This window comes from Tiliqua scincoides, chromosome 2, assembly GCF_035046505.1.
Source record: "Tiliqua scincoides isolate rTilSci1 chromosome 2, rTilSci1.hap2, whole genome shotgun sequence".
NCBI classification, from domain to species: Eukaryota; Metazoa; Chordata; class Lepidosauria; order Squamata; family Scincidae; genus Tiliqua; species Tiliqua scincoides.
The window spans coordinates 224,861,397-224,889,169 of NC_089822.1; the positions used below are offsets into that span (position 1 = coordinate 224,861,397).

Below are 27,773 nucleotides of genomic sequence, written 5' to 3' on the forward strand. Positions count from 1 at the left end.
TGTTGTATTCTTATTCCTGACGCTCCAGGCAGCTCAAAGTTCTGTGGGAATGACATTGGGGGATGTGGTTTAATGAGCATTCTCAAGACTCTGGATGCAAAAGTGAGGTCTTCTCACCTGAATCAAGGCCAAATTGCAGGTAGCCATTTTCCACTTTTCATGGGTATCATCCATCTGTCCGGTATTAGCCTGGAAGGCAAGAATAAATATCATAGAATGACAGGTTCAATAGAGAGCCACATCAGGGATGCCTTGAACATTGCCAGTAACCTCCTCCAGTATCTCTGACCCCTTCTCTTATTAAGCAGAGCTTTCCCACATTGGCCTGTCGGACATTGGTGTTCTTTTCTTCCCACTAAGAACATGGCCAGGATATCAACAGGAGTGGAGCCAGATTCTCACCAGCAGCAGCCTAGAATTCCTCAACTCAGGTGTGTTCACCTGATTGCCAATGCATACTCTCTTCGGCTAGCAGCTGAAGCCTGTAGAAATTCCACACTCTTGCTAGAGGCAGGATACCGCCAATGTATTTACCTATTCAGTGTCAAGACATCAGATCTGCTGACGGAAGGAAGCAGCCAAAAAAATCAGGCTCTGTGCACCTGCTTTGCATGCAGACAGAGCCAGTTCAATCTCTAAGACCTCCAGAAAGACCTCTGTATGGAGCTCCAGAGAGCAACTGCAGCTCAGTACAGACAATACTGAATCAGATGAAGCAACAGTCTAGCATGGTGAGGAGAAGCATATGTTCAGGGCAGCTGACATTGGGGACAGTTGGGGACAACAATTGTGAAATCTGCTGATTGGATTTTTTTTGAAAAGTATTTTTTTATTTGCAAACAATATCAACTTATTATAAAAATTATGCATCATCAATTATCTAACTATAAAATATTCAATGGTGTCATTAAACAAATTGCTTCCATGATTTCCACTGATATATATCTTGATGTATTAACAGCAATATATTCCGGTTGTAGAGTGACTGGGATTCCAGTACACCAGGGGTGCTCAATAGGTGGATCGCGATCTACTGGTAGATCGCGAGGCAAAATGAGTAGATCGCGAAGTGCCGACCCCCCCCCTTCAGGTGCCTCTGGGAGGAAATGCCGGGAGTAAGGCCCATTGTACTCGATGGGGCTTACTCCCAGGTAAGTGTGGCTAGGATTGCAGCCTCACAGCCTAATCCTAGGCATGTCTACTCAGGAGTAAGTCCTGTTATACTCAGTGGGGCTCAAGGTACACCAACATACATTGTACACATAAATGTTATATGTTATGATGGCGCGAACATTGTAAAAAAAACTCTGGTAGATCTCCGGGCCTTGCTGGGTTTCAAAGTAGCTCTCGAGCCAAAAAAAGTGTGAGCACTCCTGCAGTACACAGTACATCGCTGCCTTTTTTCTTTTGAGTTAATCAAGGGCATTTGCCCTCCCCTCCTGGACTTGCACAACAGCAGTGTATTCCTTAATAAGATGTACCAGGCTTTCCTAAGCCACTCCTCAATGAAAAATTTCCTGCTTTAGTTCCCATTACAAGCAATCATCATTTTAAGCGGCTGTCAGCAAATTTCCAACCAACTTCCCCTGCTCACACATTCTTGTTTACACATTGCCTTATATGATTTGAGACAACTTGGTGAGTAAACAATAGGCTCTATTTCCTTCAATAATATTCATAATATTGAATCAGTTTGCTAAAATGACACATCTCTTTAGCTACAGAGATGCCTGTTCCACCAGTGCCATCAGACCACTGGAGATGATGCAAGTCTGTAGTCACAGATCAATGACACTCCACCAGGTATTAGATAGGAGGAGTTCCAAGCCTGCTCAAGGGGGTGGCCTGTAATCCCATATGCGTGATATTCAAGAGGCACCTTTCAAAGTGGTACTCCTCTTATTAGCATAGAGGAGGGGTGTCCAAACTTTGTGGTAGGAGGGCCACATCATCTCTCTGACACTGGGGCCGGGAATAAAAAAGAATTAATTTACATTTCAAATTTGAATAAATTTACATACATTTACATAAATGAATATATTAGAGATGGACCTTATATGAATGAATGAAGGCCTTGCAATAGCTCAAGGCCTATAAAATACAAAGCAAAACCGGGCTTTCCTTCACTGCTGCTGCTGCATCACAGACATGAAGCAGCAAGCAGTAGAGGAAGCCCTCATTCACAGTTCATGCGAGAGGTCAAACTGTCATCCTCACACTGAGAGCAGTTGCACTGGGCCAGCAAGGGTTCCAGCAAGTCTCCAGAGGACCAGAGGCTCATTGGACACTGGGGGCTACCTGTGGGCCGGACTGGGAGTCTCACCCCTGGCACAGAGAGAATAACTATCTGTCGTCACCCCAGCATGGTGTCCTTTCCAATGGCTGTTGCTAGTGTCTCTTGTGTATTCTTTTAAGTCCCTTTGGGGGTCTGAACCTCTGGGAACAGGGAGCCATTTATTGATTTATTTTATTGTTCAAACTGCTTTGTGAACTACTCTTTTTGAAAAGTGATATATACATATTCTCAACAACAACAATCTTCTCTCTCCAGTGCTGGGGGATGCTAGTCTACCAAAGTCAGAGAAGCTTTTAAGTCCAAAACTGCATTACTTTCTTGTGAACCGCCTCTGATCTCAAATTCATTTGATTGTGTGTGTGTCTTTCATTTCACACCTTTTAATTTTTACCTCTTTTGATTCCAATACAAGAATCTCCTGTGGACTAAACAAATCTGCCTATTTCATTCATTGAGTGTAAGTTGCCTCCAAGTCTCTGGAAGCCTGACGCCACCATCACTACAGAAGAGAGCATGTATGTGCAGGAGTGAGAGGGAAAGGAAGAACAGCTGCTAGAGATCATGCGTCAAGATATCTCTTTCCCCCACCTATGCTTCGCTCTCCTGCCATAGGTTACTCATTTGGGAAAGGTTATCAGACAGTCCTCGAGTTGAGAGTAAGGGTCTGTAATGCGGGTCTAAACCCACATTGCTGGTGGCACTGTAAAGAATGCTGGATCATATACAAGAGCAGCAGCAAGTTATATATGGGTGTGTATGCTGCCATCAGCAATGTGGCCATGTTATATGTGTCTGTTCATATAACATGGGGTGGGGTGAAGCACTCCAAGTCTCAGTGTTACTCCAGGGATCCCCAAACATTACAAAAGCTGTATAAATAGCCGCCTGCGTCAGTGGTACTCCATTGTAGCTTACTTGTCACCAGGTTTGGGCAGCTGCCGAGATTAACAGGCACAGCCACGATAAGACAAACGTCATTTTTTGCTCTGCACGGTAGGATAAGGATTCTGATCCACCAGGCAAAAGCTGCTGCTAGCTCTTGCTTTTCTGCTGCTTAATGAGCAGCAGTGCAAGCCAGTTGTGTGGCTAGGGAAGCTCTCTGGATTTGGCTTCAAAGCTTTCCTTCCCACATGAAAGCCACCAACATATCCCTGCATATATGTGGTATCAAAACGTAACTCCATGGCTAACACTTACAGCAGTTGAAAGTCTCGACGCCAAGGTCATTTCAAGGTTGCCTTTCAAGCCAAGCAGGGCTGGAACCAGGATAAAGATTTCGGTGATGGTCTTAAAAACTGTCCAGTGCTGAGAGAAAGGGAGAGGAGATGAAGTTAATCCATTGACATCCCAATACCAGACCCCTCCTATTGCAGTCAGTCACAGTGCACAAGCGCACTGAATCAGTGAAAAGTAGCAGCTTAGAACTGCACATGTTCAATGCCACATCAAGCAGTATAATGCCACCCACTGTCACAGTGGCTCTATAGAATCAAAATTAAGCTCTTTTAGTAGACCAGCTGTGGTACTGCTACAGGGGTATGCAAATTTCCTGAACTCTTCATCATGGTGTACTGACCATGAGGTTGCATGTAATCCTATACGCGCTTTCCTGGGAGTAAAACCCATTGAACACATGGGACTTCTGAGTAGACATGCATATGACTGCACTGCGTCAGAGGGGGCTGCACCCCAGTGTTAAGGTGCATGCTTTCCATACAGAAGGTCCCAGGTTCAAAAGCTGGCACCTTTAGCTAAAAAGTTCAGGGAGCAGATGCTGAAAAGCCCCTGCCAGTCTGAATAAAAAATACTGGACCAGACGGACCAATGTGGTCCTCTCGTAACACAAGGCAGCCTTGCATGTTCTCAATGTCACAAGCACCTGTTTGATAGGGTCAGCATCATTGTGAATTATGACAGACTTATTTTTGTTTGCTTATAATATTTTTATCCTGCCTTGCAGACCAAAGCCAATACTGTAATTAAACAGACAGTACATAACAAACCTTTTTTTAAAAAAAACTGGAAAACAATAGAGCAAACCACAGCAGCAGCAGAAACAAGGGTAAAACCAAATTCAGTTCAAAGCCTGAAGAAATAATAGGTGACTCACTCAAAAGCAGCCAAGAGGGTGGGATCTACTAACCCTCCCCAGGGAAACCACTCTGTATCTGCAGTGCCACCACCAAAAAAGCCCTGCGTCTGCTTCCTGATAATTGGACAGATGCTTGCTTCCCTCTCTGCCTAGGGCAGTTTGTAACCTTTTAACAGAACGGTCATTAAAAATCATTGTCAGAGGCTCTGCACTCCCTGGGTGTGCAACTCCAGTGTGCAGATCCATTTCCTTTGGTAATAAAGTCAGAGACAAAGGCTTTTTTGGGGGAGAGGGGATGACCCTGGAGATTCACTATTGGTCAGAGCAGAAGGCACAGAGCAGAAGGCTAGAAAGAGCACAGGTCTGATACTGTATAAGGTAGTTTCTTAAGCAGGAACTTATCCAGAAGGTTGCTGGCAGGGCATGATCATCCATGAGGTCAACTGAGGCAGGCGCTGCAAGGCAGTAGATTGTCAGGGGGCACCAACCTCAGTCTTCCCACTCACCCCCACTGCTGCTCCTCTTCTTGCTCCTTGGATTGGAAAAGGAAAAGGGGGTGGAGCAGAAGTCTCAGCTCCTCCCCCTCTTCTTTTGCCAGCCCAGGGGGCAAGAGGAGTAAGAGCTAGCATACCACCAGGTAAGAGGCTAAAGGAGGAGGAGAAGGAGGAAGAGAAGAGCATGATGTCTTGAAATAATAATAAACTTTATTTCTATCCCGCCCTTCTCCCTAAAGGGACCCAGGGCGGCTTGAAATTTGGTTCTGGAAACAGCAGGAGGAATATAATTGATGGCCATTGAAAAGACTATGATCAAAGAAAGATAGCAGGAAAGAAGATTACAGAACAAGTATAGATTTACAAGTGAAGGCCTGAAAGAAATTGCAGGGGGCTGGGGGGAAGTCAATGAAGAAGAGTCAGTTGCCTAGACTCAACCCTCTGCCCCCTCCCCACCTGCTTTCCCATCACCATCCTGTCCCCATTCATCTTTTCTTTCTCAATTCTTCAACAATGACTGGAATTATTCTGCATCTACAGTAATGCTATCCACGGCACAGGCTGGCTCCCATGACTCTCCAATTCATTTCAAACTGGGCCTGAAAGCTTCTCCTCTCTCCCTTGTCTACACTTCTTCATTCACTCACCTCGTGACACTGCCAAGTTCACAAAGTTGGCAGTGCACATGGGATGCCCTCTGGAAAGTGGATGCTGTATGCAGCGCATGGGAGTCAGACCCTGCTCAACTCTGCTTTCTGAGGAAGTATGACAAGTTCAAAACCTGTTCATAGGTCCGTCTCCAATGCAGCCACTTCCTACATTCTCTTTTCCACATCTTAGAAAGTTCTGCCAGAATGGGGGAGAATCACATCCACAACCAGAACTATTTCAAACCTGGCAATATGAAGATTCTTCTACTATGGTTGCTTTGTGCCTGAGGCAAAATCCAGATCCTTGGATTAAAGGTGGAAGACCACCTGGGAGAACAAAATATATCTTCTATTCTGGTTAGTGATGATCAGTGTACTAATGTGCATACATGCCAGTGTGCACTAGTATCAGCAGAAAACTGTTACTTCAGATTAATTAACATGGAGTACGAGAGTGTGATGCCATAGTTTTTAAGTGTCTGAGTGGCCGAGGGCGGAGAAGCAGGATCTGAATGGTGAGGTCAGTGCTACCTAAAATAAGCAGTGTATTATAGAATGGGTTCCATCCCTGGTATTTCAAGTATGAACTGGCCATCTGTACATTACACTGTACATTACAAAAAAGAAAAGCCTCCCCTCCTCTCCAAATGGTCCAAGAAAGAGTGGATATGCTTGTGGGCTTCCAGAACCCATTGAAATGCTGAAGGCAGCCCAGCAACCCTTGGAAAGGGGGAGGAAAGGAAAACAGTGGATGAGAGGGAAATTGACCTGCTCAAGGCCCCAGCTGAAAATCTTATTCTGGGTGGAGGAATGAAATGAGGATCATGAGGTGGGTGCCTTCCTCCAAATTCTTCCATGTGCTATGGGGTAGGGGGAGAAAAAATTGCCCCGCGTTCTATTGCTTGGGTTCAGAGCTAGACAAGCAACTTCCTTCTTCACTGGGCACTGAACTTCAGCAGTCTCGTACTGTTGTGCTACTGGAGTGGGTTTCCCAATTGTTCATAATCCTCCTTCCTGGGGCCATTTTATACACCCTATGAGGATGCTCTCATCTTCATTGAGTTACTTTTATACATCCGATGAGACCACTCTCACATCCATCGAGTCCTCTGCTTTAGGACAGTTAAATACAAGAGTACATCACAAAGGTGAATGAAACTCTTTCCTCTTGGTACACCCAAAGAAGAAGGGCTATGCCCAATGTACCTCTTTGCAGAAGATGCTTTCCCCATACCCTAGCAGCACACAACACTACTCCTGGATGCGCACTCAAAATGGGCACTCAAGGTCACCCTAACAAACCAGCCCTCTACCCTTCTTGTGACCAAGACACTTAAGAACATAAGAACATACATACTTGAATGTGATCCATCACCAGGCCGGCAGCTACCATGCTAAAACCTGCCAAGAGGTATATCACAAGGATCTCTGAAGCAATGGAGAAGGATGTTTCTGGAAAGAAGCCACTGCTTGATCGGAAGAACTTACAGGTGAACCCCCTCAGTTTCTTTCCATGGAAGCACAGCTCCAATTTCAGCTCAGTAAAGACCATGATTGAAAGCCATTAACCCATACTCCAGATGCAGGAGGGCCAGTGGTAATCCAGGAATCACTCAGCCTCACATTCCAGAGTCGAAGGCAATTGCAAGACTGCTCCAGACTTCTCCTACCTGTCCTCTCCCACAAAAGAATTACAAGATCGCTTTTCAAAATCCATGTGGCTTAGCTGAGCTCAAATTCCACTAAGCCTCAGTGCAGCTTCTTCTTCACATTTTACTCCAGGAAGGAAATACAATCTAGAGGCAGGGATTTATGAATGTTGTGATGTTTGGGGGATAAATACATATAAAAACTTCTTCTTCAGCTACTACCACCTGGCTGGAAACCAGAACGACCTGCTGGAACTATGGCACAGAGCAGTAGCAGCCTGTAGAATGACAGGTTGCGTAGGAATCTGCTTCCAAGTCACCGGTGTCTTTTCTCCTCAAGTTACAATGTGGTCGCTTAAAATATAAGCCCTGCACCACTGAAACAGTCACTATTGCTTCAGGTTCACCTTGAGCGACGCTGAACTTTTCTTGGTATCCCAGGATAAGGAGGGACGGGCAGGTCAACCTGCTGGTTTTGTGCTTTTCTTCCCCTCTTGTTTCTTCAAGGTGAAGAAAGGTCACCAGGAACATGAGCCTAATCCTACTGAAAGGCACGGATATTACAGAGGAGGTCGACAGGAAAAGCAAGAGAGATGCACTGGCTGGAAGGGCATTCTTGTCCCTCTGTGTTTTTCCTCTTCCTCCCTGAAGTCTTAGTAAGGGTGTATGAGTTCAGGAAATATGCAAGCCTCTATCTTTAAACGACTGACTTTCAGCAAAAAAAAATCCACTGTAAAAGCCAATGAGCTTCAAAGGCTGACATCCTTATCAGCTGTCATCACTTCGACTTGCGGCTACTATGCAAAGGCCACGATAAGAGTCTCTCCCCGGAGTTTTATTTAAGGTCGCTTTGTGAGTCAACGGAAAAAGTTCCAGTGGCTTCTCTGTGACTTGATGCTTCCCTTCCTAAAATCTGCAAAGTGCTGCAAGGCATAGCTAGGAAAAAGAAGAGAGAAAAAGCAACACTGGCCATGATGGTTAAGGGCATTTGGCACAAAAGGGTGGTGGAATCGCATGGAATGTATCAGCCAAAGTCCCTGCTGGAACTGGAAGAGAACATTCTGACCCAACTGAAGTCAGCTGTGGAGGAGTCTAAACGTGAGGTGTTCCTGCCTGAGATGATTTTGGAATCACTTTGATTCATTCTTTGGGAGGAACGAATAGGGACACATTCTTGATAACAAGTGACAAAGCCAGTATATGGGAGAGGGGAAACTCATAGGATCTTCAAGGCCAGTAGGCTGCCCTGAGTGTTTTTTCTTTATCTGACTAAAAGATGGGCTACACATTTTTAAAAAATTAAAAGAAATCCACAAGCACCCCAAATGAAAAACACTGATCGACAATTGTACTTTTGTAACTGAACTATTGTCTCAGAGTTACACGTAGGATGTACAGGGATTTAAATGATTAGAACAGGGGTGTCAAACTAGTTTCAAACAGAGGGCCAAATAGCATTCATGATGCCTGCTGAGCACTGGAAGTGATGTCGCAGGAAGTTATGTCATTAAATAACAAAAATAAACACTTTTTCTCACTTAGGAATTCATTTAGCTGCAATGGCAGAAGAGAAAATATGCAAATCTTGATAATATTTTGAGATATGGGAGAGCTCAATTCAGCAGTAACTCCTCAGCACCACTCAGCAGCTGAGAACCTGAGGGCCAGATAAAAAGTTATCATGGGCCACATCCAGCCCCCAGGCCTTATGTTTGACACCCCTGGATTAGAAGGTTCAGATAATGAACTTCCTAACAAATCAGTTTAAGAGTGCCCTTCCTTTAAGGAGCTTAGGCCAAAACACATGGCCCCATTCCTCTTTTACCCTCACAACCCTCTAGTTCAGAATCACAACTAAGCAGGGATTTGAACCAATTCTCCTTGGTTTCAGTCCAACACTCTGTCCATCATATCACACACTGGCTCCCTCTGCAACAGTCACTCTGCTTCTGATATTGTGATCATGAAAGGTGGTTCATTTGTAATGGGTCAAGTTATATGTTATTGATATTTATTTATCTATCTATCCATCTATCTATCTCCAAAGAGGCTCTCCCAAGGTAGCTTACAACATATTGAATGCAATTTAAAAATACACAAATAAAAACAAATTCCAATCAACCTAATTGGAAAAACAACAAAAGAGATTAACAATGAAAGCAGAAGAGAAACCACGATAGGGTGAAAACTAAAACACCTGTCCAAACAAAAAGGTATTCACAAGTAAGAGGGCCAAACAAGACTCCAAGGGAAGGGAGTTCCGGGGCCTGGAGGACACAACCAAGAAAGATCTCATCTGTTAAGGACATCATTAGAGAAGCTGATATGTGGTCGTCCCCCCCCACACACACAACAGGAATCATGGGGGGTGGGGAAATCTGAGGCTTCAACTCTTTGTCCCACCATTGTCTTGGCCTGAATCGGGCCCCTTTGCTGCTGCTATTTGCTCTTTGACAAAAGCTCCCATCAACACCAATGGGACAAACAGCAGTTGTGGTAGGCCCCGATTCAAATTCAGATCTTGGAAGAGGTAAAGGGTTAAAGCAGCCTCCCCCCAACCACATACACATACCATAGTTGTCATTCAGACTGGCTGCTGGTCCCAGATGTTCTGGGACAACATCTGTTTTGTGACTAATCACAGAATCTTACTCTTTTCAGCTGCTTCCATTCCCTCAACAAAGACAAACAGTGTTCTACCAGTGTTGTAGACTGGTACCTACAGGTAGAAGTGTTGTAAACTTCAACCTCTTGTAAGAGGGGTGGAGCTGAAACCTAGAACACTGACATCTAGGACCAGCTACATTAAGCCATTTCTGCCCCACACTGCATATACGCAACAGGGACCAAACGTATATACCTGTGGGCCGGGTAAAAGTGAGTTAAACAGAAACTCAGTAGCCACTTTTCTGACATTACTTTGCTACTCAGGAAGAGGAATCTTCCCAAGGCTTCCTGTTCCTGTGCAAAATCATCATCATATGTACTTATATCAAATTCAGGTGGCTGAGTGCAAGAAAAACAGAGCCCCCTCAAAAGAGAGGTTGCGATTTCTCAATACTTGGGGACTGGCCTAAGTAAGCAAAAGTGCATCAATCTGAAAGTAAACATAGCATGGACTGATCAAGCTCGGCAGCCCCCAGCAACTGTGGAATGTTGAGGTGGCTGTTGGAAAAATAACAACATCTAACATGGAGAGGTGGGCATGAGGATCAGGGAGACACAACATCTGGTTGCGGGTGCCTCCTGTTCCCCTAGTTAACTCAGGCAGTTGGGTGCCTTTGGGCTTTCAAGCAGAACAGGTCTACCACAAAAGGAGGTAGATGATCTTACATACTTGACAGACTCCCTAGGTATTCAGAAGTACAGCCATTACTCTAATGCCAATTCCTTTCGTGCTGACTCGCTGCAGTGTTTTCATCCCAGTCTGACAGCCACTGTGGCCAATGGGAGTGGTGTATTCTGGGAAGGGCAGGACCAATCAGCATGCGTTTCATCCAGTGGCATCTCCTATAGCGCAGCTTCAGACAGCACATAGCTTTCTAGGAATGGAGCCTCAGAGTCAACCGAGATATTACTCTAGAACAGGGGTGTCCAAACTTGTTGGCAGGAGTGCCACATTACCTCTCTGACACTGTGTTGGGGGCCAGGAAAAAGAAAAAGAATTAATTTACAAATCTGAATAAATTTACTTAAATGAATATATTAGAGGTGGAACTTATATGACTGAATAAAGGTCTTGCAAAAGCTCAAGGCCTATAAAAGGAATTGCACATAGCAAGGCTGGCCTTTCCTTCGCTGCTGCTGCTGTATCACAGACGTGAAACAGTAAGCACTGGAGGGAGCCCTTGTCCCACAGCTCATGTGAGAGGTAGAACAGTTGCCCTCACACTTAGAGCAGTTGCGTCGGGCCAGCACAGGCTCCAGCAAGCCTCTGGAGGGCCAGAGGCTTATTGGAGACTGGGCTCTCTGCAGGCCAGACTGGGAGTCCCCAAGCCCCTGGGCCGGGATATAGGCACCCCTGCTCCAAAGTCTAGAATAGTGTTTCTCAAACTGTGGGTTGGGACTCACTGGTAGGTCACGACCTGATTTTTGGTGGGTCCTGCAGCAGCAGAGCAGGACCCAACAGATCAGATCAGATAACTAATTCCCTTAAGCCCTGAGGCTATTCAAAAATCAGATAGTTGCTAATTGCCCTGTAAGCAGCTGAGCTCCTGCAGTTTGCAAGCTTGTGTAAATATAGGGAGATAAATGTCCGAGTAACTTTTTTTCCTGGTTGTTATTACTGGTAAATAAATAAATAAATAAATATTATTTATTTCTACAGTACAGCCCCTTTTTCAGTCGATTTTGTGATTCTCCCTGCTCCTGTTTCCAGAATGCTATGAGTGACATGGATTGAATCTTGTCTTGTTCTTGTTGGCATCCTTCAGTCTCGGAAGACTATGGTATCGCACTCTGAATGCTGGTTCTGGAACAGAGTGTCCTCTCCAGTGCGTGAAGCCTGGGTAAAGTAGATATGGAGGATAGACTGCTTCCCATGCAGCAAATTCCCCCTCTCCACGTCGCTGAAATGGTCCAATGGAAAGGCAGAAGCCAATACGGTTGGTTCCAGTGACGTTGCAGGAGTTGCCAGAACGTGACTGTTTTCAGCCATGAACTGTCTCAGGGATTCCGGCTCCGGATTTTGCCTCGAGGTTGACTTCTGAAGCCTTTTCCATAACTGGACGTAGCCACAAGGCAGTGGAGCTTTAGGATCAGAGTTTTCCTTCTCTCAGATGAGCTGCCTTCCCAGGCTAACGAGTCCCATCTAGCCGGTGGCTATTCAGTCGCCTCTTACGACAAGTACAGCCAAACTGAGGGCCTATTCTTATCCCCAGCCCTCAGGGGACATGGATTGAATAAAACTGAGGCAAGTCAAGGGGTAGGGCTTCTGTGCTCCCCTCACCTCTCGCCATCCATTATGTGAGCGCTTTTCCAGGTCAGCTGGAGTTCTGGACACACACTGCAACATTTTGTCACATTTAGAAAAACAAGCCTTTGCATCCCTCATTCCTTTTCAAGCACTGGGCAAAAAGGAAGGGTTAGGAGGTCTTCCCTCATACACTCAAACCAACTGCAGATTAGGGGAAAAGGGATTTCCCATGGCAATCAGTGACTTAAGTCTGAAAACAAGGCAAACGACACACCCACAGAATAATGTAGGAATATTTCTAGGACAATGTATGTGTGTTCAAGGGGCAGGGGTCCCCAGCAGCAGCCAGGCACATATCTGTGCTTGAAGAATGCTACTTGGATAAGAAGTTAGCTGTACAGCACGAATATTTATTCAAAAGACTGATATCTTGCCTTTCAAACCATGGGCTTCCCAAAGTGGCTAACCATCAAATTATACAAACAAAATGCACTCAATTAAAAACACAGCAGTAACACAGAACAAGTCAAAGCATACAGGAAGAACAGCAGCCGCAGAAAATAAGCTAATACAGATCAATGAAAAAAACCCAAGTTAAACAAAACCGGTTTTACTGTCCTCTTAAAAGCAGCTGAAGAGAGGGCCTAATGGGTCTCTCCACAGACAGTGTTCCTGTAAGAGCCTCAAAATGAACCGAAGACAATGACATGAGACTACTGAACAGAGCTTGTGTAATTTACCTGTGGAACTCCTTGCCACATGATGCAGTGATGGCGTCTGGCCTAGATGTCTTTAAAAGGGGATTGGACCGATTTCTGAAGGAAAAATCCATCACAGGTTACAAGTGTACCGGTGTGCAACCTCCTGGTTTTAGAAGTAGGCTACCTCAGAAGGCCAGATGCAAGGGAGGGCACCAGGACACAGGTATCTTGTTGTCTTGTGTGCCCTTGGAGGCATCTTGTGGGCCACTGTGAGATACAGGAAGCTGGACTAGATGGGCTTTTGACCTGATTCAGCAGGGCTCTTCTGTTCTTATAGTAGATCTTAAAGCCCAGGCAGGCTCAAATGGATGAAGATGATCCTTAAGGTACCCTAGTTCCCAGGGCTATAGGCATTCAGAACAGTGTTTTGAACCAAGCCTGGAATGGATCGCCAGTGCATTTGGTCCTGGATAGGTATGACGCTCTCCCGTCACTCCAACAAGCATTCTGGCTGTGACACTCTGTCCCAGCAAGATTTTTCAGACGTCTTTGAAGGCGTACCCCATGTAAAGCACTTTACAGCAACAAAATACAATGGAAAACGCATCAAGAAGAAGAGATGTTACAGATGTCACCTGGCTGGTGGGATTCCGACTCTGTTGCCACCCTCCTATTTCAGCCCGCCTGCCACTTCTTGACCTCTTGACCTGAGCACCCTCTGCTACTCCTCTTGCCTGACACCCAACCCAAACCCTCATTCTGAATCTGCCAGTGGACAGAATACAGCCTCCTTCTCACAGCTGAGCCCTCGCCTAGACAGAACTTGTTGCAGCAGCTCTAACGAGAAAAAGGAAGGCCCCGAGATGACATCCTACTGCCCAATAATTCTGATCTCTGAACTTTCCCTATCTCAGAGGCCTGACTGCATGGGCAGCTGTTCAAGCTGGGTGCCCTGAAAGGATGCAGTAGGAAAAGAGGCCTTTGTTAAGGTGAATGAGTTCATTCGACTCCCGTAATTAAGTCAACACCATAAAAAGCCTGTAGGCGACAAATCAATTTGCAGAACGGGCAGTTAGCTCAGGAGACCTGGGAGTGTACAATCCTTATCTTTATTACATCATTAAGGTGCCTCCAGTAAAAGAGGTAGAAAATCTGTCAGTGCTGAATCAGGGAGCGCTGCATTTCTGGGATTACTGCAGAACAGAAACTTTCTTTTTAAGCAAAGCACTGGACCGTAACTAGTACAGAGATATTCAACTGCTGCGCTGTGGCACATTGGTATGCCATGGGTGGTCCCCAGGTGTGCCACAGGAGCTGGGGGGAGGATCATTTATTACTAGGGTCATGGCGGGGCTTGAGGAAAGGCAGAACTTATTTCATTCCTCAGTCAGTTCTTGTTCAGATTGGGTGTGTTACGCTGTACAACCTTGAGCTAATGCATTTCATTTGTTGTTTCTGTATCTTAATATTCACTTTCTAAATGACAAAATAGAAAAGTGATCATTTTAGTGCCATGACAGTGCGCTGTGAGATGAAAAAGGATGAAAAATCACTAAACTCGGGGGGGGGGGAAGTTAAATGAGATGCCAACTCAAGACAAATGTCAGAAAACAAAGCAGAAATATAGTCAGCAGTGACGAAGGAAAAAGAGATCCCAGACAAGTAGATGAAAAATAGATCTACTTTGATAGATGGATTCAGCATCTATACCAATAAAAAAGAAAAACTCTGCTCTCAGAAGAAAGAATGAATGGAAATTCATTCCTATGAATCTTATTAGCATTACTAAGGTCTATAATACATTCCAGTGCTCCAAAGCACTTTACAACAGAGATCTGTGAAGAAGCCCATTAATGGCCTTTTATATGAGAACTGCAAGATTATATGATTATATGAGAACTGCAAGAGAGCCGGCAACTTACCTGAAGCCATCCCAAATAGCCAAACTAGAGGTGACAGCAGCAGACCCACAACTCAAGGAGCGGTGGTGTTTTAAACATATTAAGGCAGAGGTTCCCAAACTTGGGCATCGTGACGCCCCAACCAGGGAAGCCCTGTCTCTGCTCCTTTAAGGGCTGGGAGCAGGGTGAAGGCAGTGACACGATCACTGCAATTGCTCCACTGCCAGGGATTAAAGGGGTTTTATCCCTTCCCTGAAGCAGCGCCAGCCTCCTGGAGAATCCGGGGAGCCTGCGAACCCCTCTGCAGGGCTCTCTGCACCTCCAAATCTAATATTCAAAAACAGGCACTTCCTGTTTTTGTTGTGCAACCAGAAGTGCCTGTTTTTGACAATGTTCAGAAGTTTGGAGGTGCTGGGAGCCCTGCAGGGGTCTGCATGCTCCCCAGCCCTCCCCCCCTCCAGTAGGCTGGCACTATCTCAGGTAAGGGAAAAAAAAACCTTTAACCCCCTGCAGCGGTGTGATCGCAGTGATTGTGTCATTGCTTTTGCCCCTTTGCCTTTGCCCCATAGGAACTTACAGCAGTCCAACAACTGCATTAAGGGGTAGGCAGAAGGAGGGTACTCATCCCTACCACTTCTTGTGCTCCCTCTCCCCATCCCAGTCACTTAATTCTCCAGGTAGTGCTCTAAGACACAGAGATGAAAAATTGAGGGGGAAAGTGATTTCAGAGGGCAAAAGCACATTAAATTGCTCCCATTCCAGCTTTATAGGAATTTTGGAGAAATCAGATGAGATCATCATGCCTAGTTTGACGCCACAGTTCATGGCTGAGCAAGGTTCTGCATACTCGTCTCCTGGGTTTTAGCCCAGTGTTGTAGACACTAGATCAGTGATCTCCAAAGTCCTACTTCAACTTTGAGAACCCTGTATTTGCAGAGGGGAAAGCAACACAGTCGGGACAATCATGCTGCTGCTGGGGAAGGGTTTGTTAACCTTACCTGAGGATCACTTTGGCTCTCCAGAGGGTCTGGGGAGCCTGTGACCCCTTCTGCAATCATCACAACAGCTCCAAACTGCTGGAAAGAGGGAAAAAACCACTTCCAATTTTGTGACGAAACAGGAAGTGTTCCTTCTCCCTTATCAGTTTGGAGCTGCTGGGAAGGGTGCAGAGGGGTGGCAGACTCCCCAGACCCTCCGGTAAGCCATAGTGACCCCCAGGTAAGTTTTAAAAAACCTTTCTCTCCCTGGCAGCAGCACAATTGTCCTGATCATGTTGCTGTTGATTTCTGGGCCATTCCCCTTTTCCAGTTCCCTTGGTGGGACATGACCCACCAGTTTGGGAACCACTGCACTAGACAACAGTGGTTCTTTACTTTGCAGAGCATACCTTGCTTCCTGATTCTGGAGTCTTAAAGAAAGATGTTTTGTTTCTTGGGGACTGTTGGTGGTGGGGAGGGACAATACAGTACCATCAAGGTCAATGGTACTGTACAGGATTTGTGAAAGAAACAGGTCCCAGATGCAATGAGTTCACAGCTTAAATAGAGGGAGAAGAAGACTAGGAGAGAAAAGAGTAACAAGGAAAGAATAACAAGGAAGAGTGCTGCCTGAGCGAAGCAAGCCCTCAACCAGAGAAGTTTGTGCAAAACTGTTCCTCTCAACACTGTTCAAAGGTCTGATAGAATTTACTTGGTATGACCTGTATCTTCCATAATCACGAAGTTCCTTGTATGCTACTACCCCCCTGAATGAACTGTGGCACTGCAAGAAGACTTCCACGTTCTACAAGAATTCACGGAACGACTCATACACTGCTATCCTACACGTGGTTACTTGTAAGTAAGTCCCCACATGTCCACAGATGCAAACTCCCTAGTAAGTGTGCTTCAGATTTTATCCTTCCATTGTCATTTTTTCCTTCCACTCACTGTACTCTGGAATCAAGCCACTGTAAGGTTTGGTAATCACACATATATGGGGGCTCCCATACCTGTGGATCCGCGGATCCCATATCTGTGGAATCACTTATCATAAAACCAAAAGTGCCTTTTTTGACCTAAACAGCCATTCTCAAAAGACCCTGTACTTGGATTTTGTTGTGGCTGCAAATGAAGACAGGGGCATTAAGCAGAGTCTCCACAGAAAGATCTGTAAAGGGTGGCCTGATGGCATTATGCATGCTGTAAGCATTAAGGGTCTGAGCAGACCCTAGTTTCACAAAGTTTAAGAGAGCAGACCTTGCTGTCACTTTTATCATAGGGTCAATGTACATGAGAATTTTAATACGTTGTCCACTGCATTTTCTAGAAGGTATGAGTACTTAGCAATCCCAGGACTGCTTCACCACATGCCACAATGTGCAAGTTGAGTCTTGTGAACTGATCCTAAAGGATTTTGATTGTGGCCCAAACTTTTGCAGGTGACAGTTTGGTCCATCAGATTTAGAAGGTGGACAAAGAAACCAGAAGGGATGTACACACAAGCACTGGGTATACTGGACTGGCCAGCAAGTTAACAAGGGGAGAAGGAAAGATAACCCCAATACAAAACATGTGTGGTGAAATAGCCAGGGTAAGCTGCTATCAGTCATTGGTGAAGTTGTCTGGGGGCCTAACTGGGTCATGGTCTCAATGACATACATAAAACATTTGATACCTGCCGTAACCAAGCAGCCTGGCACAACACTTAACAGCATAGACAGCTCATCCCTCTTTCTCTATCTTTATATAGTGAGTTTGAAGTCATTCTGAATTAGGAGGAACTTCTAACTGATCTCTGCAATCCTAACACGCAATACAAAGCTAATGCTAGACCGGAATATTAACTCCAACTTTGTGAAACTAGTCAGGACAAGTAACAGGGCTTTTAATGTCAGATAGAAAAGGGGCAACCTGACCTCCTACTTTGCTAGGAAAGTAAATCAAATATTGGCAGGGCAGAGGGAGAAAGGGTTGCAGAGCTCAAAAATTAACTTGTTAGAAAGAGCGTACATACTTACAGAATAGATAAAAAGCTTAAACCTAAAAATAAAATCCTAGAAAAAAATTGTTTTTAATTAAGAATTTTGTTATTTCAACACTTGCATATTGCAATAAGCAATATTTGACTGTGCCTTGCTTATTTAAAGCAGTAATCCTAAACAACTGTATGCAAGACTCAGTTAAATCAGTAGGCTATACTTCTGAGTAAACGTGATTAGAATTTTTCTGCAAAACTAGCAGAGAAGGGCAGGGAAGACAGCAGAGTCACAGGAAAATATCTGAAAAGAGCCCTACTAGGAAGGGATATGATGATTAGAACATAAGAACAGCCATAGGCCCATCTAGTCCAGCTTCCTGTATCTCACAGTGGCCCACCAAATGCCCCAGGGAGCACACCAGAGTGTGCAGAGACCTCATCCTGGTACCCTCCCTTGCATCTAGCATTCTGACATAACCCATTTCTAAAATCAGGAGGCTGCGCATACACATCATGGCTTGTACCCCGTAATGGATTTTTCCTCCAGAAACTTGTCCAATCCCCTTTTAAAGGCGTCCAGGCTAGATGCCATCACCACATCCTGTGGCAAGGAGTTTCATAGACCGACCACACGCTGAGTAAAGAAATATTTTCTTTTGTCTGTTCTAACTCTCCCAACACTCAATTTTAGTGGATGTCCCCTAGTTCTGGTGTTATGTGAGAGTGTAAAGAGCATCTCCCTATCCACTCTGTCCATCTCCTGCATAATTTTGTATGTCTCAATCATGTCCCCCTCTCAATCATGTCCCCCCTCAGGCGTCTCTTTTCTAGGCTGAAGAGGCCCAAACACCGTAGCCTTTCCTCATAAGCCAAGATCACTTCTGGTCAAACACAGTCCAAACACAGAGTTTCAATTCCGATGTCAGCTAAGAAGTGTGGAAGCTCTACAAATTGTAAAAATAGCTTGATCCACCTGCAAATGTACTCAGAAGTCCTCTGTTCAATGGGACTAATGTTCAAGTAAGTGCATTCAAGATTGCACTCTTACAGCCCGACCCTAGAAACTCAGAATTAAATTTCACTGGGGCTTACTCCTAAGTAAATGCATACATAGGACTGCAGCCAGTAGACATTGCTCAGTTATTATGCCAACAGCACAATCCTATGCACGTCTACTCAGAATAAAGTCCCTTAAATTCAATAGAGCTTACTTCCAGGAAAGTATGCATAGAATTGCAGCCTAAATGTGGTAGGAGGGAAGTCACCACCCAAAACAAGATCTTATTATTTAGATCTTGTTCAGACTGTGGACACCTAAAGGAGAAACATGACACACACCCCGTTCTCTAGCAGTGGAACACACTGAAAGAAAAGCACAGAGCGTTTGTTCTTCCTACCTGAACATAATCCAAGACCATTCCGGCGAGGACCATCCCCATGCCAGCTAGTAAGTAAGGCAAGAGCACCTGAAGGCCAATGGTCAGGGCTGATTCCTCCTGCAGCTTGGCCATCGCCACTTTTGCCTCTGCAGGCTGCTTCGGAGGTAGGAGCAAAGGGCCATCCTCTGTCCCCTGGCTGCCAAGCTTGCTGCTGTCTTTGTGTTTACTCTTCTTTGCCTTGTGCCTGGTTCGCTCTCCATTCCTGGCCCTGCCTTCCTTCCGACGCTGCCGAGTTTCTTCACCTTTCATGTTGGTTCTTCAGGTTGAGGGATCCTTTCAGGGAAGCTTGAGGCCAGAGAAAGAGTCCAGAGGGGGGAAAGAGAGAAGGAGAGATAAGTGATAACCAAAAGGAGTGGTTTTTAAGGGGGAAAAAACTTCTTGCCCCCTCTCCTTTTTTCTTCTCTAGAAATCCAAACCCAAATTATTATTTTCAGTGGACTGGCTCCTGCAGTGAATCCCAGGAGCCACATGAGAGAATTTGCTCAGTGCTACTCCTCCAACGATGGCCTCAGGACAGATGATGCTATTCTATTCATTCTTAAAAAACTGATTTGTAACTTGCATTTTAAAATAGATTTTGCAAAGTGGAAAACAGATCTCAAACATAATACAAGACAGGCACCAGCTAAACGAAAACAGCCATGTCTCTGTCCTCAGCCTGCTCTATATTGCTCATGATATGCAAGCCTGGTCAGTGCCCGGATGGGAGCATGTTTGAATAAGAGCCCCAGGCAAGCCACTTCTATAGGAAAAGGGGGAATATGAAACTTCACATAGGAAAGGTGGAATATGAGTGTAATTAATCTGTAGAACTCCTTGCCACAGGATGTGGTGACAGAACCTGGCCTAGATGTCTTTAAAAGGGGATTGGATTTATGGAGGAAAAATCCATCACAGGATATAAGCCATGGTGCATATATTCAGCCTCCTGGCTTCAGAAGTAGACTGTGTTTTAATGTCAGATGCAAGGGAGTGGCAACAGTATACAGGTATCTTGTTGTCTTGTGTGCTTTCTGAGGCATCTGGTGGACCACTGTGAGATTCAGGAATCTGGACTAGATAGGCCTTTAGCCTGATTCAGCAGGGCTCCTTATGTTTTTATTAGTACACTCCCTCAATGTCACTCCGGAGTGCAGGGTCTATGAACCAGTTGCATGAAAGACTGGCTCTAGCAAAATGTGGGAATGACCCCACTTGCCAGCCATCCCTTGGATGCCAGAGGTTACCGTTCATTGAGCTTTGATTCACTTACAGCATGATCAGGTGCATCCTAATTGAGGACTTAAGTTTGAACAATGACCAGGTTCAAGGCTCACCTCACCCTCTAATTCCTACGGCCAATTAATATTTCAGTGCAACATTTAATCAACTGATTGATTAAAGTACATTTTAAAAATGAATTGACTAAAAGATACCACCAATTAATTGGGCAGGTTTTTTCTGTTTTTTTAAAGATATAATTCAAGAGCTTATAAGAACTGCAAATGGCAAACACCATCTTAGGAGAGGCATCCCCCTTCTCTATCCCACACAGAGGGAAACACCAAAAGAGCAGCAGATTAAAAATATTAGAAGGGTTGCAGAAAAAGAAGTTTTCACTGTTCATCTAAAAATGGACAGTGACAGAGCCAGGTGACCTATGTAGAGAGGTAATTTCAAAACTTTGGGTGCCACAACAGAAAAGGTCCTGTCTGCTGCGCACACCCACCATAACTCTACCTACAATGGGGGAATACCGAGAGGAGATTAGGTTTTTGGAATGGGGTTTGGGGGCAGGCTTATAAAGGAGGAGATAGTTCTTGAGATACTCTGGTCCCAGCTCCCCTTCATGTTTTAGGGTCAAATTCAACCCAGAAATAAACGGGTAACCAGAGAAGTTGGTAAAAGAACAGCCTGATATAAACTGGTCTCTTGGTCCCAGACAAAACTAGCATGACCACATTCTGAACCAATGGGCACTTCTGGTCTGTCTTCAAGGACAGCTTCACATAATACCATAATCCAGTGTTTCTCAACATGTGTCCCCTGCTGTACCACTTTGCAGGGTTCACCTACTGGAAGTACTGCCAGTTACATCTGAATTTGGAGGCCAGACACAATGCACTAAACACTGGTAAGAGACTCAGGATGGGGCTCTTCTGAAAGCATGAAAAGCTCATGCTCAGAGCTCTGCCTGTAAAGTACTGCAGGTCTTGCTGCCAGGTGGCAAGGGTCTGGGAGTCCTGTGTGTACCACCAGACACCACCTCAAGTACCACTGGTTGAGAAACACTACAGTAATCCAACCTAGAGGTGACTAGAGCAGAGCTTCAGAAGCTAGGCTCAATGTCTAGGAAAGGGCACAACTAGCCTACCAGATGGAGTTGATCAAAAGCACCCCTAGCCACTACCCCACTTTAGCATCCAAGAGCAGCACTGGATCTAGAAGTTCCCTCCCCCACCCCAGTTGTGAACCTACTATTCTTGAAATAGGTGAAATCTTCTTCTTGAGAGGGGAAATATCATCCCAAACAATTCCACTCAGATCTTGAACAGTACTCTCATCTGCACTGGATTAAGCTTCCCATGTACCTCAAATTGAGGCATTAACCTAGTCACCGATTCAAAAGCCATGCAATTGAGGACATTTCCTTCCATGGGAGTTGCTTCTTCATGCCCCAATCCCCGCATCTAGCAGCATCCGTTATCCAAGAGCTACACAGGATGGAATGGGTGATGGATGCTTCCCATGCTCTGAGCCAGGCGCCAGCTCTTGGCCTGCAATGGAAGGACAGGACTTAAGAAACACTCGTGCATTAAAACCGCTCAGTGATTGCCTGCCCAATCCTACCCACACTTTCCCGGGAGTAAATCTCATTGAGCACAATGGGACTTACTTCTGAGTAGACCTGCCTAGGCTTGGGCAGCGCAGCCCTGATTTTGGGGGCTGCTCAGGATTCCGGGGACACCCCAAAGAACGACAGTGACAGCGGGGAAGGAAGGACCAAAGGGGGCACAAAAGCTGGGGGGGGGTGACAATGCATCGTCCTGCGGGGATGGGCACATGCAAGCCCCACAAAGGGGAAGAGGCGCCCCCCCGCCGCAGCACTCACCCAGCGCCTCCGTCCTTCCCTGCCAGGGCTCTACCGCCCCCTGGGCCCGCAGGTGGGTATCGCGCTCCCCCCGCCTCGGCTACTGTAGCAAGGCAGCTCCGCGGCGGGCGCGGAGCGGAAAAGGAAGGGCAAGCCCCGCTGCAGACACCCGGCCGCGGGCACAGGGCGAGCAGGCGCCGCCCCCTCGCGCTGCTGCGCTTTGTGGCTCGGGCTCGGCGGGGGGTTCCCGGCAGCACCAAGCACCAGCTCCGGGGGTGGCGACCAGGGGGCGCTCTGCACATGCTCGCCTTGCACAGGCACCTCTTCCCCCGGGGGGAGTCAGTGGAGCCGGCGCGCAGGCTGACAGTCCAAGCCTAGGCTGGTCTACTCAGAAGTAAATCCCACTGTGTTCAGCGGGGCCTACTCCCAGGAAAGTGTGCACAGGACTGCATCCCCAGCCTTTGCTCCGCTTTCGGCTGCAGCCTGTCCACACTTACCTGGGAGTAAGGCCCGTTGACTATAATGAGTAGACACGCATAGGCTGGGGCTCTGGATCTCCGAATGAATGAGGGTGCTGCCTTAGGAGTCAAGCTGCAAGTCTAGGCACACTTTCCTGGGGGGTAAGCCCCATTTATGACACTGGAATTTACTCCTGAGTAGACATGCCCAGGATTGGGCTCTTAATCTTAGACAGAAAAGGGTACAGCCTCAGCTCAGGCTGCAAGTGTAGGCACATTTTCCTGGGAGTAAGCCCATTTTACTATACTGGGATGTACTTCTGAGTAGACATGCCTAGGATTGGGCTCTTAATCTTAGACAGAAAATAGGGTACTGCTGCCAAGGCTATGCACACTTTCCTAGGAGTAAACCCCATGGAACACAATAGGACTTGCTTCTGAGTAGACTAGGATTGGGCTGTCACAAGCTCCTCAGAGCACCCAGTCCCTCCAATTTACCCATTTTGGCAGCTTCCACCCAGGTTGGTTGTTTACCTTCATGGTTGCAAAATCTAGTGCTGGTTTCTCAGATTAAGATTGTGGGGGAGAGGGGGTTTACACCCAATTGTGTGTTATAAAAGTGAGAACACAATGTTGTACTTGCCTACTCAGAAGTAAGTCCCATTGCCTTCAGTGGGACTTACTCTCAGGAAAGCAGGCATAGGACTGCAGCCTGAATCAGTTACTCTTCGAATGTGTCATTTATTTATTTAGCTCTGCCGGAAGTGCAAGCCTTGAAGATTTGAAAGTATTGACATGTTATTTTCAAGAACAAGCAAATATAAACAGGAAGGGCTGTAGCTCAGTCATAGGGCCCCTCCTTTCAAGGGAGGGTAGTGAGAACTTCCCATCTGAAACCTTAGGGCCCAATCCTATCCAACTTTCCAGTGCTGGTGCAGCCACAATGCAGCCCTGAGGAAAGGAAACAAACATTCCCTTACCTTGGGGGTGCCTCCATGAATGCCCCCTTACTGCAGGATGTAGCTCGTGCCCTGTTGGCATGGCTGCACCAGTGCTGGAAAACTGGATAGGATTGGGCCCTGAGAAAGCTGCTGATCATTCTCAACCTGATGGTCCCACCTTACTCTATCTAGCCATGGGCTAGCCTTTCATAGCCTAGCGTATGTTACTAGGATAGTAAAATAGTTATTTTATTTTTCTGATTTTTATGTCACCCTTCCTCCAAGGAACTGAGCGTGGTGTATATGGTTCCCCCCCTCCCTTTGTCCTTATGACAGAGGGTGAGGCTGAGAGGTCATGACTGGTCCACAATCACCCAACAAGTTTCATGGTTGAAAATTTGAACCTGGATATTTTAGGTTGAAGTCCAACTCCCAAACCATTATGCCATCCTGGCTCCAGACACAGCACAACTCCCAGCAAAATCAACATGAAGAAGAACAGGAATGGTCCACCCATGAGTCCAATTGGAGCAGGTACATCAGGCAGCAGATTGGTGGGTGATGTTTGTCTCTGTCTGCCTATACTTGCCTCTACTGCTCCTTCTCCTCCTTCCACTCCAGGTTTCTACTCCAAGATGGAAAAGGAAGGGGGGGGGGCAGAGAGGAAGAGGAATTGTGGAGGAGAGGAAAATGCTAACCCCAAAGCATTGAAGAATGGGAGGAGCAGAGTAAGGCATTTCATTGAGTAAGAGAAGGCAGGATTTGACCTGCCACCTAGGTGTTGGAACGTCTTAGGTCACCCCTGAAGAAGAAATGCATAAACAACCAGTGTAAAAGAAAAGAAAAGGATATATGATACAATAAGTGCGTTTGTTCTGTTTCCATTCTTTTTTCTCCCAATTATTATGCCTGATTATATTCACTACTGGATGTTAATTCATTGGAGAGGTCACTTAATCCAGGGGTTGAGAACTTTATGTGAAACGTGTTTTTTCTTTTCTTTTGTAGGTAGTATAGTCACTATATACTTGGGCTGCATTTGAGGCTTACAGATAAGGCCTACCCAAATGATTAAACACTCAGATGTTCTGCTTAGTGCCTTACTTACACTAGTGTCTACCCAATGCCAATATCTGCCGGAGAGGTAGCAGTACTTTTGTTTGCTGTCTTCAGAAAACAAAGGTGAGCCTGCATATTCCACTGCTACGGTACAGTACGAAACAGCCTTCAAAGAACTATTTGCCACGTTTTTACCAAAAGAACTACAGATTGAGCCTACTTATCCATGGATTTCAGATCCATGGATTTGGCTCAACGCGGGTCCTACAGACCCCTGTTGAGCCAGTTTCGGCCCAACCTGAAGCCTCCAAAGGCAATCAGAACTCTGCTCCGGTTGCCTCCAGAGGCTCTTCTGAGGCCCATGGAAGCTGCGTGCAGCCTTCATGAGCCTTGGAATGGCCTCCGGACATCCTAGAAGGGCTGGTTTTCAGTTGAAAACCAGAAGTGCCCTTCTAGGACCTCCAGAGGCCATTTTGTGACCCGTGGAGACTGTGCGCAGCCTGCACGGACCTCAGAACAGCTCCAGACGTGACTGGAACAAGGCTCTGGTCACATCTGGAGCTTGTTGGTGCCCAAAATTTGCATAACTTAGTTTCATGCAAAATTTAGCATCCACGTGGGGTCCAGGAACAGAACCCTTGCGGATTATGAGGGTCCACCTATACATGAGAGTTCTTGTTCTCTTTGGTAGTGTAGCAAGAGAGTGCTCAGCTTCTGAAGTAGTTGCTCACAAAACTGTGGGGCATGATCAGCATTGCTGATCACAAAATGATGGCCTGGGAACTGTCCAATCTGAACCTGTGACAACAGCTCAATCATTTAGCTCAACAGACATGCGGAAATCATATTTTTCAAGGGACATCTCATGGTTTTGGTGCTGGGGAAATGCCCCCACAACAAAAACAAAGACACCAGGACCCCTCTGTGACTGTGTAACTATCGCAGACTGATTGACTGAAAATGGCAGAAATCATCTGCCTAAAGCTAACTTGTGATTCCATGGCCCTTTGCAGTCTGCGTCCACTCAACAGGGCTGACTCTCAAACGCTTACCTAAACACGTTATTACCAGCAGTTCACTGCAAACACATCAAATTTGTACGTGTTTGCTAAATTAAAGCACACATCAGGAAGCTATAAGTATAAATGCATGAAGGGATTTTGAAATATTGATTGGCAGCTAGAGCAGAAGAGACTGCCAAATGGAAAGGGTTTAAAAAAAATGTAGAATCTGCAAAAAACATTGACTGTAGTATCGGTTTGCATTTGCAGTTTGTCTGTTGAAATCATAGACATTTTTTGGAAATAACAACCCCTTTTATTTCTGTATATTTACTTTCCTGAAGCTTTTGGCTTAGCCAGGGGAGGGGGGGGGGGGTTGTCAACCTATTATCTGATAAATCTGTGTTGTGAACCACATGGGATGCATTAACAGAAGAGTAATAGAGGGGAGAGTCTGAAAGTGTCTCCTCTGAACGTATCATCTGTGCTAGCCCAGGACTGAAAAACAAAACAAATCAGGGAATGTCCCAAGAGGGAAGGCAGAATGAATATGTAAAAACTCTGTAAGAATTTAGCTGACCACACACACAATTCCCGTTTCATTAATAACTTGTGTTGTTCTGCAACTTCTATTTAATGGGCCATTCTATAATTACAAGGTGTGTCTAATCACCCATTTCTTCTCTGCAACAATTCATGTACTTCTTTCTTTGGCTTTTCAATTTTTTTTTAAACCTTTGGAGCAGGAATTCAAGCATTAATTGGTGGCTAGCTTGTACTTTGCACAAATGCAATAAATGTTAAATCACTCTAGTGATCACAGCAGCTGTAATTAAAGTTTAGTTTGTTGCTGCTGGTTACAGAGAGGTTTTGAAGTTGTGGTTTTCTCTAAGGGCCATTAAACATGACCTAAGAAGTCGGGCCTGCATTGTTTGTGACCCATCAAGTTCAGTGTAGCTCAGCAGTCATGTATTGGCACAGCCCAATCCTATCCACACTTTCCTGGGAGTAAGCCCCATTGAGTATAATGGGACTTACTTCTGAGTAGACATGCATAGGATTAGGCTGTCAGAGTCCTCCTGTTTTTGTTGCCTGCAAAAATGGTGCTGGTGGTCAGGGAGATGTCAGGAAGGATACTTTATGTATAGCGTATTAGGAGAGAACACAATACTGTGTTTCATTAAGTGTTGAATAAATACCCTAACCTCAATATAACAACAAAATAGTTTTGGGGGTTTCTGCCCAACATTACATATACACAATAGAGACCAAATGTGTACACGTGTGGGCTGAGCAAAAATAGGTTAATGTAAACAGGTTGTGCCCCCTCCCACTTTGGTTAGTTCTGATGCAGTGTTTCTGGCAATGAAGAAATACATCCAGCATCATATAGTTGGCAACCTTCAGTCTCGAAAGACTCTGGTATCGCGCTCTGAAAGGTGGTTCTGGAACAGCGTCTAGTGTGGCTGAAAAGGCCAATCCGGGAGTGACAATCCCTTCCACACCAGGAGCAAGTGCAGTCTGTCCCTGGTCTGTCTCCCTGGCTATGGGCCTTCCTTCTTTGCCTCTTAGCCTTCCCAAAGAAGCCTTCCCAAAGAAGCGCAGTTTGGGAAGCAAGCTTGAGTGAGAAGTCCAGCATCGAAACACACAAATCTAGGCATTGGGATGTCTAATGGAGCACATGCTGCATGCATTGGCGAGGGTGACCAGACAACCTGTGAAAGTAAGTAAAAATCATTTTTACTTATCTCCCTATAAGCTGTCTGCCTGCCAATGGATCACCTTGCATTTAGGCCACTATTTAGGGCTGCTGGGCTGGGAAATAAGAACATAAGAACAGCCCCACTGGATCAGGCCATAGGCCCATCTAGTCCAGCTTCCTGTATCTCACAGTGGCCCACCAAATGCCCCAGGGAGCACACCAGATAACAAGAGACCTGCATCCTGGTGCCCTCCCTTGCATTGGCATTCTGACATAGCCCATTTCTAAAATCAGGAGGTTGCACATGCACATCATGGCTTGTAACCCATAATGGATTTTTCCTCCAGAAACTTGTCCAATCCCCTTTTAAAGGCATCCAGGCCAGATGCTGTCACCTTTTAAAGGCTTTTAATCCCCTTTTAAATGGAGGATAAGACCTTGGCCTTC

The 27,773-nt window shown here is 45.7% G+C and overlaps 1 protein-coding gene across 4 annotated transcripts in view; it reads right to left on the reverse strand.

Moving 5' to 3' along the window:
- The window catches only part of SLC41A3 (solute carrier family 41 member 3), a 41,814-nt gene extending 19,519 nt beyond the window's left edge, over positions 1 to 22,295 (reverse strand). The window contains exons 1-4 of one of the 4 annotated variants that reach the window (XM_066618490.1): positions 22,187 to 22,295; positions 19,054 to 19,380; positions 3,494 to 3,601; positions 118 to 189 (exon numbers count right to left, since the gene is read on the reverse strand). In XM_066618490.1, the coding sequence (XP_066474587.1) occupies positions 118 to 189; positions 3,494 to 3,601; positions 19,054 to 19,344 (471 nt within the window). In that variant the 5' untranslated portion in view covers positions 19,345 to 19,380; positions 22,187 to 22,295. Of the gene's footprint in view, positions 1 to 117; positions 190 to 3,493; positions 3,602 to 6,889; positions 7,874 to 19,053; positions 19,381 to 21,552; positions 21,732 to 22,186 lie in introns of those variants that run through there. The other 3 variants (XM_066618491.1, XM_066618493.1, XM_066618494.1) reach the window with 3 other exon arrangements.
- Positions 22,296 to 27,773: the final 5,478 nt, after the last annotated feature.